The sequence below is a fragment of the Ptychodera flava genome, chromosome 1 (assembly GCF_041260155.1).
Source record: "Ptychodera flava strain L36383 chromosome 1, AS_Pfla_20210202, whole genome shotgun sequence".
Lineage (NCBI taxonomy): Eukaryota > Metazoa > Hemichordata > Enteropneusta > Ptychoderidae > Ptychodera > Ptychodera flava.
This window is the reverse complement of record NC_091928.1, coordinates 31566300-31579887: the sequence shown is the minus strand read 5'-3', so window position 1 is coordinate 31579887 and position 13588 is coordinate 31566300. Positions and strand designations below refer to the sequence as shown.

The 13588-nt window shown below is 40.0% G+C and overlaps 1 protein-coding gene across 2 annotated transcripts in view; it reads right to left on the bottom strand.

Moving 5' to 3' along the window:
- The window catches only part of LOC139135274 (beta-1,3-galactosyltransferase 1-like), a 15932-nt gene extending 2344 nt beyond the window's left edge, over positions 1-13588 (bottom strand). Inside the window, exon 1 of one of the 2 annotated variants that reach the window (XM_070702590.1) lies at positions 13366-13588. In XM_070702590.1, the coding sequence (XP_070558691.1) occupies positions 13366-13419 (54 nt within the window). In that variant the 5' untranslated portion in view covers positions 13420-13588. Of the gene's footprint in view, positions 1-7669; positions 7955-13365 lie in introns of those variants that run through there. The other variant, XM_070702598.1, reaches the window with a different exon arrangement.

Sequence of the window (13588 nt, the reverse complement as noted above, 5' to 3'; positions counted from 1 at the left end):
AGCAAATGAAATGTGATGTCCATTTGGTCAAAAATTATCAAAATATTACAGAAAAATTCATAAAAATTGGTAAAATTTTGCACTAAAATTTTGGCGGGAGAAAATTACAGCGTCAAAGGGTTAAAATCACTCATGTTGCGCGTCTTGTGCTCACATGGCAGATGACGCCACCTCGCGTGTTGCATGCGCCATTCATTTTCTATCGCAAAATACAGGTCAATTAATATCTGCTCGCCAGGAGGATTGACCTCTTTCATATTCTGTACAGATGTAAAATACAGTTCTGAGATTTACTCAAATTCTTCATTACCGCGTTTCCCTTGAGATTAGGTTAATGCTACATTGAAACTAGCAATGATTTTGTACAGGGTATATAAACACTGAGGGAATTTTTTTCCAGACAGCATATGTTATGGATGGCTTTTTGAGAAAAATAAAGAACGAGCGCATATGTCATGTTTCCGAGCTGTGTTGCGTTCTGCATGGCCACGTTTCCAATTTACTACTGCCGATGGTGGGGCAGGAAAGGGGCCTCTCCAAGGACTTTAATGTTGAACAAACTGTCTACCACTATCTCTGTAAGTCTGAAAAATAGCTATGATTAACCAACCTTTCGTTGCTGTATGAACACCACGGCATTTAGTTTCACAATGTAAATATTTAAGCGTGGGTGGTGTTGAAAATACACGCACACATACCAGTCGAGCAGTCTATCGACATTGATATTAAAACCATTACTACTCACAGGCACTTGAAGCATTAAGCAGTTTGGGCAGAAGCCCGATAGGCGAGGCCGAAGGCTGAGTCACTCCATCACTAAGCCTTTCCATCTTAAAGGCTCGCCTAACCGCTTATCCTAACAATGCTACAAGCGCCTGTGCCCTTACCGTTTTGTCATCGTGTAGTCTCGCTTTCAAGATCTTGACCTCTTTCATATTCGGTACAGATGTAAAATACAGGTCTGATCGCCTAACCGCTTATCCTAACAATGCTACAAGGTCGATACATGAGCTGCAGCATAGCACTGCACTGAAGTAAGCCAGTGTTTTCTACCACTACGTATCTTTATTTTTATTTTACGTATCTTTTTTTCTTTATATTTTTTACTCATGTATCATGAGGTCGACCTCATCGTTTCGCTCGCAGCCGGCCATGTCTATCCCTACCCGTATACCCTACCGTCAGCGGCGCACTTTGCTTTGATGCTTGCGGTTTTCATCTGCATCGACATCAGTGAAGTGAAGAGATCTGGAAAACGAGATTACTTATTCCTCGTGTAGATTACGAACCTTTCGCTTTGGACGGGTCCCTTCCTCTTTCGAGTGCGGGAGCGCCCTCGTACGACTGAAGATTGATGGTGATGGCATACATCGCGAGTTTCACTTATCTGAGAGGACACTTTTGTGTCTTTCAAGAGTGACAAAATTTTTCTAGCTTCACAAGCATTTCGCCAAAAGTACAAGATTCGAAAAAAAGATAATGGAATATACCTGTGTGAATCGATTGTAGTCATAAGAACGCATCATTCTGGTGATCCCTGAACACTTCAGTGGCGCTATACAGTTACAGATTAATGATTTGTCTTACATATTTACATATTCTATTTTTACTGCATGTTGTAGCTCATCTTAAACGTACAAAATGCTGCATTCTCTGTTTGTAAGGGTTATGTGATGGAGACACTGACTGAATTACAGAGAATCTGGACTGTGAACTTCATCCTCCACTACGGAACGGGAGGTGTTGACTATTTCGCAGAGTCACAGGGATATGGCCAAAGGGAATAGAGAGGTTGCGTTTTTAGGCGATGTTTAAGGCCTCTAGTTACGAATAAAATTTAGGGGATGTTTTATCGTACTGTTTATGTTGTTGTTGTTTTTCATCGAAACAGTTTCCAGTGTATGCACAAGACAATAACAAATATCGCCTCGTAAGACAACGATGCCCCTAAAACTCTTGTTCGTCTGCGAAAATTCCTATTTATGGGTTTTTGTGGTCAGTCCGCGGTTTCACCTAAGACATGGCAACTGCGTTACGGGCGGGGTAACGTTTTTCACCTAATAAAAATACGTAGTGCTAGAAGACACTGGCTTACTTCAGTGCAGTGCTATGCTGCAGCTCATGTATCGATTGCAAAAAGATTTATACGCGGAGAGAAAGAGCCCTCAACGGTATACACTGCAAGCTACAAGGTGACAGTTTCTTTTCGACTACATTTTCCTTGAGTACTTCCCTTCATTGCAGCAACATGATAAGAAATCAACTATATTAAATTTGAACATAATGCTTTACGGGCCGTCGATTTGGATTCAGTATTTTCTTTGTGGAAGTCTGTAAGCGTATGGGCGAGAAATGTATTTCCAAATATACTTCAACAGCTTGCGTGTGGGGTCTTGCGGCATTCAGGAGACTATTTCGGGCGTTATGATATGAATTTCTCTGACGAAATGACCCGGCCTTCTTCACGAGTTGGCGAATTCTCGATGGTACGATGAAAAAGATACACGCTGAAGGTTTAGGCTGCAACCGCGGGTCAAAAAATGAATGACGTGAATTTTGAAATATAACTCTTTTGACTCAACTTTGAATATCCAAGTTCATTTGAGTGATCTATTCTACATAAAAGCCCTTGGCATTTGCATACAAATCAATGGATCTTTATAATGTCTAATACGCCACTTTCTTGTATTGTAAATAATGCATTCTGTTTCATAAACTCAGTTCTTGTGTGCTTTTTTTTAGATTTTACCTCCACTATATAACCTTGCTTCTATGCCCTCCGCACTATTGCGATTTGCAGTATGATTGTCACGTAGAGCCTCATGAATAGATAAATACTTCCGAATAGAGCATTCTGATTGCTCGATTGCCACACGATAGTTTTTTAACAATAGACAGTAGAGTTTCTCTACTATTATATGTTTTAACATTGGATATAGGGTTTACATGGTTCGTATGAGTCCCATTCGCCCTTTGAGCGCAGTCCCGACGAACCCCTCCCTTTAATCACGAAACGACAATCCGAAACCATTGGCGAAAGTGTTATTTCATCAACGGTAATGTCATCTAAGAAGATTTAGACTCGTTATCTAAATATGCCCATATATGGTCAAAGGGGCGTTCCTTGGTATTCAAAATGCCCGTGTGAGGGCGCTGTTTTAAAAAAGCGGCGACCCGCTTAAAATCTGTGATTGTTAGATTTTCTCTTTCCATGGTAACTGCGGTGACAATGTACCTTTACATGTAAACTGTACATACAATTTTACTTCGATACAGATACGCGCGTACGCGCATCATCGGCGTGATATTAATATCTACATGGCCAGGCAGCTGAACTCTGGGCCATCTTTAATTGCTATAAATCGATGAATTCGACTGCGTTGTCGCTATGGCTTCGTCCTTTCTCAGGATTCCTAATTATTGACACTGCGTGGTTGCCAAGGCCAAACAAAAGACATGCGTATCCGTTAACGTGCCTTCAGGAAATTAGGGAAACCTGTCGATTTTTTTTTTCGAAAGGGATGCGGCTCATGAATAACAGCAACATTTTGCAAAACCTAGACATACAAAGTTTAGGGTCGCAGGGTTTTGAACAGGATAGGTAGGTTTCGCTAAATCACGTACATATTTTTTTATTTTGCCTCAGCCAACACACATACGGAATTGAACGAGGCACGACTAATATCGAACATAACAGTAAAACTACTTAGGTCTTTCACACTCAACTTCTCTTCTCCATTTTTGATTTCAAACTGACTATGAAATCCTGACAGGGAGAGGCGGGGGCATGTAGGACCTGGTGTACTAGAACTTGTTGCGGGCTACTAATGAAACTTTTATAATATGTAATTCTTCCGACTATTTTCCGAAACACACGAATCATGTATATTATAAAGCCGTGGGATGATATCCCTGCAGTTTGTTTGCGGAGTGGGAACTAGAACTCCGACAGCGGACCCCATATACAATGTTTATCGTTTACAAGACGCGGTACCACGATGGTTTGGCCCTGAGCTATTGTTATCAATGGGGTGACTGTGGACCAGTTTACAGGAGTTCGGGGATGGACAGGTTACATGTAAGCGTAGGTCCGTGCGTGCAGTGTGTTGATGTGTACTGCCACTTGTCTGGGCATTAGCGCTTTCATTTTATGGAATAATCTAATACACAAAACACACTTTTACTATTTGTTGAACAGTTAAAAGGGAAAATTAAGATTGACTCTGATGGCAGCGAAGGAATGGTACCCCTCCAGAATTCTACTACGTTGCATCGGCTATACAACATGTCCTTTTCAATATGTTCACTTTACAGAATAGCGAATACTCTCCATGGCAAATTGTTCGGCGAGCCTGTCGTGTAGGCCTACGTCCTATGACTCACGTTCGCTCCGCATACTACATAAGTAGGGAAGTAGCTTGCTGTTTCAATGAACCATGGCATGCAAATCTCTTGAGAAGAATCAAATTATGATCAGCAACTCGATAGCGAGGAGGAAATTTCGCAAAAAGCGCTTCGTACGCGTACACAGTACGCTACTAAATTCTGTCCCCATACGGAAGGATTGGAGAGAAGCCATACGATGAATGGAAGCTGCTGTTTTACATGAATTCTGAAACATGTGGGCCTCTCGATAAAGGCATGCCATGTTGTCAATATAGCTTTCTGTTGAAAAATGATGGTGGCCGATTAAGCTATTAGCGTCTGGAACGACTGACGTACACACTGTCTGCTATGTGCGGGAAACCAATTGTAGTGCATTAAAGTACTGCGTTAAAATGATATGCATTGTCTGCTTCCATCGTCCTTGCTAATTTGCGTGTCCACTGAACTGTGTCTTGCTCGCCCTAAATACATTTTAAATCTCGATTATAAGCAGCCACCTTGTCACAATTGTCGGGCCTAAAAGCGCTTGGAATATCGAAACTCAACACGCTATCAATTCATTTCTTTCGGCGGTAACGATGATATTTTCAAAGACGCGTATGGCATTGCGGAAATCGCTGACGAGCGAGAGGCGTCGGCGTGTTTCGTCTCGTTTCTACTGTACATGGTTGAATAGCCGTGTATTCATGAAAGTGCTTCGCCACATCGTTAACTAGGAGAGGACCATCTAGTATCACCGGGGAGGGGGCTAGAGGTCTGTGACAATTGCGTTTTGAGGGAGTAGTTTCTTTTCTCCCGGCACACGTCTGCATCTGATTTTAATAAAATTGTGCCAGGCAGCGATTAAAAGCTGTACGTGTCAAGTAAGTGTCATGAGAGCGTAACCCTAGGGCAAAATAAGCACATATGTTGGTGTTGGTTTGATCGCCTACTATGAATTTTAAGTTTGTAAAAATACTACTGGGAGTTAAACATAACGTGCAATATACTTTGTATGGCTTGCATCCCGTACAGTTTTTTCAACAATGCAGATAAAACGAGTTATACACAAGCACTGCGGTAAGTTTATAATGGTATATTACATAGTTGAGAGCGCCCTCAATTCACATCTATAGGTCTGCGACGAAATGTGTAACTACTGTAACGAGAAGACAGAGTAAGCCTGTGGCGTTCAAAAAGGGTGCCATTTACCTTCTAATTTGCAAGAAAATTGTGTCCCCCCAAGTGTAGATTTACATGATAATTAGAATTATTTGAAAGGGTCGTTTAATTAACACTTTTACTATCGCACCACCCGTATAGAGTGACCCTGCATGTAGCCGTGCACTCACCGATCAAACGCTGTGTTTAACATTTAATCACATTCTTTTGAAACAAGCCGAAATGGCAGACAGGAAAACAAAACTGAATTCTGTTACATCATGCAGTAATCCAAGGTCGCGCTGCAAATGGTCGTGCACACTGCTAGTATATAAACAGCGATACATGGGCGGGTTATCCTTTGCACTGTCACGGAAACGCTGCGAGGTAGTAGCCCTGATCATTTTAGATTTCCCGCCATTTTCAAAAACTAATGATGTGACAGAGAAAGTAAAGATTACAACAACAAAATGTTGGCCATGCATTGTGTGTTATGCATTCAAGTAAATGGCCTCATGCTTGTTTCCTTACGGTCATGATGTGTATGTGTAGGAAATACTGCATTTTTTGTACTTTTCCGGGGAGCGCCATTTTTTATGAGTGCGGCAACTGTTTAGTATTTAATTGTCAACACGCGTAGGCATGGTCCAAATCAGCGAGCAGTGATATTTCTATATAAGTCCCTCAGTTAGCACATTTACACGAACCAACTTTGGTATGAAAATAAAACCATGAAAATAATGCAGAAAATTTGCAGCTATTGGGACTTTAAAACTGTGGTAATGCAAATAAGGCCAAAGTAATTAAATTCTTTGTTTTGCGTCCCCCGCGCTTAGGTTTTTAAGTTTTTCATGAAAAACACACAAAGTGTATTTGAATAGGAAATTTTAGGACATAACCGCTTAGCTTTTCTGAACTAAAATTTGTATACAATTTTTTATTTGCTGCAATCAAATTACATTGTGTTAATTTTCTTGTGTGTGTTTTTCAGCCGCTTAGACGCGTACCTTTTCCCATTTAGAGTGGATGCAAAACAAAGAATTTAATCACTTTGGCCTAACTGGCCTTGTATGCACAACGAATTGTTTGCAAGATGCATTGCCATTATTGACAGACAATGCCTAGACCATAGACCCTCCATTTTGGAGGGTCTATGCCTAGACAGGACGAGTTCAATTCGTCACCATCATACACGTAGTACAGACCATAGTTCAGTATTTGGTATCCCTACACGATTTGGACTCAAACAAAGGACAGCACGAAACTGTAATTTGTAAGAGCGGGAACAGAAACACGGTTAATAAAAAACTTTAAGAGTAACGGCTGTAATGGAGTTTTAACTGTTTAACTGCTTTACAACTCTGTTTGATGTTTTTTACGATGTTTCAATGCAGAAATATTGCACTTGACAATACTCGATTCGTATCGGACTTCGTCGGCAACATAGTAAATTTGCCAATCAAACTGGAAGTCGCTTGGTCATCTTACTAGCGTGGCGCCGAGGTCACTAAATGTTGAAAATTTAATCAGCCATGCTTAGTATTCACTGGAACAGCTATACTGAAATTATGAAAATAAAAGGCCAAATGAAAAATATACGTTTCCGGTAACCCGACCCACCCTAATTATAACCCCCTGACCCTAAACGTTTTTCTAATTTAAAAAAAAATCACGCATGATTTTGCCGATTTTTGCTATGTTTTGATGGGTCACACTAAAATAAATAAATAAAAGTTCCCGACCAACTTGCCCTATTTCCCCAGGGCTTGCGAAAGGAAACACTTTTTTTTTCTTACGCCAAGGAGGACCTACTTGCTGCAACTGCGCGTTCTAGACTTTAAGCTTATATCTTCCTACTTTCGTACAACTGTACCGTGACAAGTTCAACCACAACGTCAACTGTAGTGGGTATATAATTCACCTCAATTTACAAAAAAATCTCTCTCACCCCCTCCATGATATCTTGTGGTTCATCCCTTAAGCTTATATTAATGCCCGAAAGTCCCAAAACGTACTACGATGGCACCGTGTTTGGATTTGTAGTCTCGAACGATACAACTAAACCATTTTAAACTCGGCGCGTTCTACCGACAAACGCCCGTATGAAGCCCCACGTTACTTTCCATAACTACATTCCACTCACCGTGTGAAGGCCTGTGTTATGTTTCCTACGTACGACCATCAAAACCGTCACGTTAGGGCAGTACACCCTACGGTATACCCGTATTCTTATCCCGTCAAACTGCCCGTCGCTCCGCTGATGGTGTGTCTGCTCTCATGTAGCAAATAAACATGAAATTACCAAACCAACTGTACATTCACATGGCGGAAATAGCCAAGGTTTTAAGCGTTGTGGGCTCGGCCGTTTACCCGTCCCATTCTCCTCACTTTTCTTTTCCGCGACGAGCTGATCTCACTATTCAGCGCATGACCTCAATACGAACATAATACATTTGACCCCGGTTGACCTCGCTCTCTGCATACATTACACAGCATACAGCAGCACAGGGCTCGTTTGCGATAAACACGCCCCTCAAAAGTAAAACCATACTGCCTGTTCAATATGGGATGCTGTCTCTGCCTTTATTATTTGACAAACGTTTATGCCCCAAATTCGCGATTGAGTCTAGGTCTATATCAAAACTTATTTATGAATGATGAAATTAAAATTTTACGTAAAAATAAAGAAACACATTTATGATATTTGTATGAAATGACGGCCAAACCAATGCTTCCTTTATTCATCAATAATGAGAAGCTGGTTGTTAATAAATAAAATGTGCATTACCTCATGAATATCTAAATCGTGTATTTATTTTTATTTGCATGTTATTGAACACAACATGCGGTATATGCAAATAGTTTATTCGAATTTAAATTATTCACTGAGGACCTTTTTGTGACATTGACCGCCCTCTGTTATATACGACCTAAGCTCTCTCTCTCTTTTTCTCTCTCCTCTCTCTCTCTCTCTCTCTCTCTCTCTCTCTCTCTCTCTCTCTCTCTCTCTCTCTCTCTCTCTCTCTCTCTCTCTCTCTCTCTCTCTCTGAGACCGGGAGGCCTGTTCAGGTAGAATGCACCTCGGGGACAGATATTCAGATTCTCAAAGATTTACAATATTGTTTTGGCCTACTGCTCATAAGGGGGAGAGGGGCTCATTTTGAAGATTATGCAGTAAATGAACATTTCACCGGCTCAGTTTTGAGAAAATAGGAAATTGTATACTGCCTGTATCACTTCTTTGATAGAGGGCAACAGTACGAACAGCGAAGTTTACATTTACCGGGTGATGTCTTTGGGCTTCATGTGGTAAATGACGTCAAGTTTATATACACGGACCACGATTGGAAAGATTGAAGACCATTTTGAGAGTTAACAGTCAGATTAAACAAGGGTTTCTGTTAATAAAGTATTACAGGATTTAATTACACAACGTGTAACGCTTTGCACATGCTGCGGTTTACAATATAATTATCACTTATATCAGAATTATCACTTCAATAACTCTGAAAATGAACGTATTAATAATTAAAACCCGCGTAATTTTGTTATTTTGTCTGAGACCCTGTTCGAGAAGAGGTTGTTATTTTTAGCCTAAGTGCGATACCTTAGATTTCACACAGGTCAAAATTTGTCACCATACTGATTTGAGTTAACACCGCTTGAAACAAGTGGCGTGTGGGTAAAATACATCGAAATCGAATATAATCACGTGTTCGTGATCATACAAGACTATATATACATGTCGTAGCCCTACTAATTTTACTACATACAACAAAGTTATAACATTTTGCAAATCTATCTATTTATTGTACCCTCCATTACAGGTAACATCATATTCTGCGAAACCTTTCGAAACATCCTGTTACAGCTTTTGGGTTTCTCATAGTTTGAGTGTGAATGGCAGTTTTGGGGATGTGGGATTCATTAGTTGATTTCTCCTCAGCACCTGATGTAGGTCACTTCTACTTATCGACAGCTCATGTTGAGAATCACTAGTAGTACCATTAAAGGGACAAAGTCAGCCATTTTTCATGAATTTTGTTTGATACGAGATACTACTTATTATTGTTTGACATGTTGAAAGATGCTGAATGAATGGGTGGCCATGCATATATTCAACCCCGGTTTTAGACACGATACATGAAACCATCGCGAAAATGAATTAGTGGTCACTTCGCCATGGTTTCATTTAATTTGTCTAAAACCGTTGTCGAATATATGCATTGTCACCCATTTTATTCAGTATCTTTTAACATGTCAAACTATATATAAGTAGTATCTTGCATCAAACAAAATTCATGAAAAATGGCCGACTTTGTCCCTTTAAAACAAATCACCATATAACTTCTCTCAGCCGCTGGGGAGAGGGTGACTGGTGGAACCCTACTACATGGCTGTGGTTGTATTCAGCGAAATTGCGGCGAAATAACATGACAAATAGCGAACTCTGACGAAACATCGCAATCGCGAAATCAACATTACGGATGAAGTAAACGAAAAAGCAACTTGTTGACTACCGTATGCATGGCACGGCCGCCTTGTAGGTGTGGGTCCATAGCTGTGGTGTTTTCAGACGGGAATCCTGCCTTTTACGGGCAGATTTTACGACTTTTAACCCCCTCCACCACAGTTGTAAAACACCACCGCCTATATAGACCCACAGCTACGCCGCCATGTTGATGAGGCACGCACCATGGAATCTGGAAAGGGGCGGCGCTTAGGATGCTGACATAATATAACATTTACTTAAAATATTGAATAATTATTATTTTTAATTTGGTCCAGCATGTATTCGCATCTATTCCCAAAATATACGCACGCCTTTGTCAGCCGACGTTCATTCTCTTTTTTCAAAGTCAGCATGCTGCATGGCTGCAAAAATTTGTCTTTGCAACTTCTGCCCTGCAAACTGATAGGCCTATATTCCTTTAGGGACGGACCATTAGATCTTGGGAGGGGAGGGGGTGGTCAAAAACAGAAAAAAAATTCAGAGCAGAAAGTTAGGGAAAAAAAATCTTCAAACTAGTTTGCAAAATAAAAAAAAAATAAATAAGAAGACAAATGCGTAAAAAAAAATCTGCAAAAGTCTTGAAAATCTTGATTTTTTTTTTAGATTTTACCGACAGGAAGCAACTTTCTGTATTTTTTAGTACATCCTCCAGGCACATTTTTAATTTTAATTTATACATTTAGAGTGACTGTATCCCTTATACTGGAAGTTGTGATTATCTTATCTTTTCAGGAATTTTGTATTCTGATCACTTGAAAATTATAAAATTATAGAGCCTGTTTTCTACTTGTTTCCTGCGTACAAAACAAGCAGGTACACTAGGTAAAACATTGAAACTATGGTATCGTTGTCAAGACAGAAAGTTGTATTTGCCTTTTAAGATCAAGGTAAACAGATGCAGGCCACATCAGGTTCATTTTTTTCACAGCATTTTATTGCAATGATGAATACAAGAATGGATGAACAAGTAGAAACACGTCAATAATGATAAAACAACATATCAAGTCATTATGTATTATTTTGCTTTTAAAAAGGCATTTTCAATTCTTTTTTCTCAAAAAACAGCCTCAAAAAACAACAGCAACACATTTTCTAACATTCAACAATATACTACGTAGAATGCCATCTATCCAACAAATCCCAACACAAAAACACACAAAAGGGTTGAACTTTGAAAGTTTCTCGATAGCAAATACTGAATAAATCTGCATGAATAATCGTTTGTGTGTAGCAAATGCTGAATGACAATTATCTGAAGAATTTTTCCACCACAAAAAAGAGCATGATTTAAACAAATCTTAAGGGACTTATGTAGCAAATTTCAAAGAAATTGGACAAGCCCTTTCAGAGAATACAGATTTTTTGACCATGAATGGCATAAATTACCCTAAAAAGACAAATATTGAAATTTCACCACATCTATACACATCCAATCAATTTGGACATGCTGCTACAGAGTTTTGATCAAAAAAGGGCAACAATTGCTCTAAAAACACAAATATGCAAATTTCACTGTATTTTGCAAACAGCTTCTCAGCTTGTCAAAATCAATTGTAAATCGTGAGATATGCATGATGTTTGGTGGGGTGAATGTAGGCATTTCACCACGCAGTAGAAAGGGAAGCCAGGAAACCAAAATAGTCAACAAAACTATAGGAAGCTACTGAGGAGCAAGATGACCATGTTTCAGAGGAAGATGTGTAATCTGAAAAAAATGCTCCCCAAGTGCCACCAAATAACACTATTTTAATCTCTATTTTTCAAAAGCTCCAACGGCAGGAGGGGGACAACCCCCTCCTGCAAAAATACTCCACAAGTGCCACCAAATAACACCATTTTAATCTCTATTTTCAAAAGCTCCAACGGCAGGAGGGGGGCCACCCCCCTCCTGACCTCCCCCCGCAAAAATACTCCACAAGTGCCACCAAATAACACCATTTTAATCTCTATTTTTCAAAAGCTCCAACAGCAGGAGGGGGACACCCCCCTCCTGCCCCCCCCGTGACCGCTTGTGCGGCCGCTTGTGGTGCTTTGCACCTCATCTTTGCCCTCTTTAGGGACCGTCTCAGATTGTCGCAGAAGTTCAAGAAACGAAATTCCTTCGTTTAGATCAAAACCCCCTCCCCCTAAACGAAACTTCAAAAGTGCGAAATGTTCATGTCTGCCTGAGAGTACAATGTTGCATTTTGCTATAGCTACTAAAGACGTATTCCCCTTGCCACATTACAATTAAAGTAATCGATCAGATTTGAGTACTGACAGGGCATTTTACCGCATAAAAGTTTCATTTTATTTTACTTTCCCTTTTTGCATCTCTTGTGCTGTTCTTTGTCTTTGTGAACACGCAATTTGTACTTGGTAGGGGCGGTAAATAAGCGAGAAACTTTGACAAGGGGCCCAGGCATGTTCAATCATATTAAAACGACTATGACCAGGTGCATAACAGTGAGAATAAAGACATCTAGTGGTTAGAGCAGACGCTTATAAATAGCACATTTAAAAATGATACTTTTTGTCTTTGTATAATTTGATGAATGAAAGTTTTAGGATACAATGTTACTATCGGTAAATTGTGTTTGGGGCACGAACGAGATGGAAACAGTTACAAATTTGTTGGCACGAGTGTGCAGTTTTTCTTTAATTTAAAATAAACACACGAAACTTGTGATCACAAAATAAAAGTGCGAAAGTGAAGTTCACTAATTGAATGGAGGTCAAACCCCCTCCCCCCCCCTAAACGAATGAATTTCGCTTTTTGAACTTCTGCGACAATCTGAGACGGTCCCTTATCTTCAGACAGCGACGAACTAAAAAAAATTATTAATCTGAAAATTTGCTCTGAAAAAAAAAATTTGCACAGCTGATCTCATTTGGAAAAAAAATTAGAAATTTACAATAGTAAAAAAAAAAATTCCACAATTGCATTGTGACCACCCCCCCTCCCAAGGTCTAATGGTCCATCCCTTAGTGAGCAATACGCCATGGAGAGGCTGCATATACTCCATTGTTGTGAACTAAGGTCGGCCGATGTCTTTTGTCGCAATTTCAACACACTAGTACCTAAAATCTACTTCTTGTTGGCGTCTGTGACAGACCGATAGCGTCGACAGCATCATGAACTCTACTGTTTTGATCTGATACTCCGGAAAACGACAGCATAGTTCTGTAGTAAAATGACAGCTTTCATAATTTGGTTCTGGACACTTTACATAACTGAGATTGCATTTACCATCATGGTTTAGTTTTCCACTCTGAGTCGGACATGCAAACCGACAGACTCTAAGATAGATCGCGACCTTCCCCCCTTCATCGTATATTCCACTCACCTGAAAACAGCGCTGGGAGCAATTTTGTCCCGATCCTGGCATCGTTTGTGTCATTTAGAACGTCAAAATTGTTAAAGAGAGTCGATTTGAACTGTACCGAGCGAAAGTAAAACTATATACATGATCTAAACGAGACAGCTGCCATCAAGCTCGCTCAATGCAAATGTATAGTCACTGACCTCGACAGTCATTGTGATTTCTCGATCAACAGAAAGGTATACAA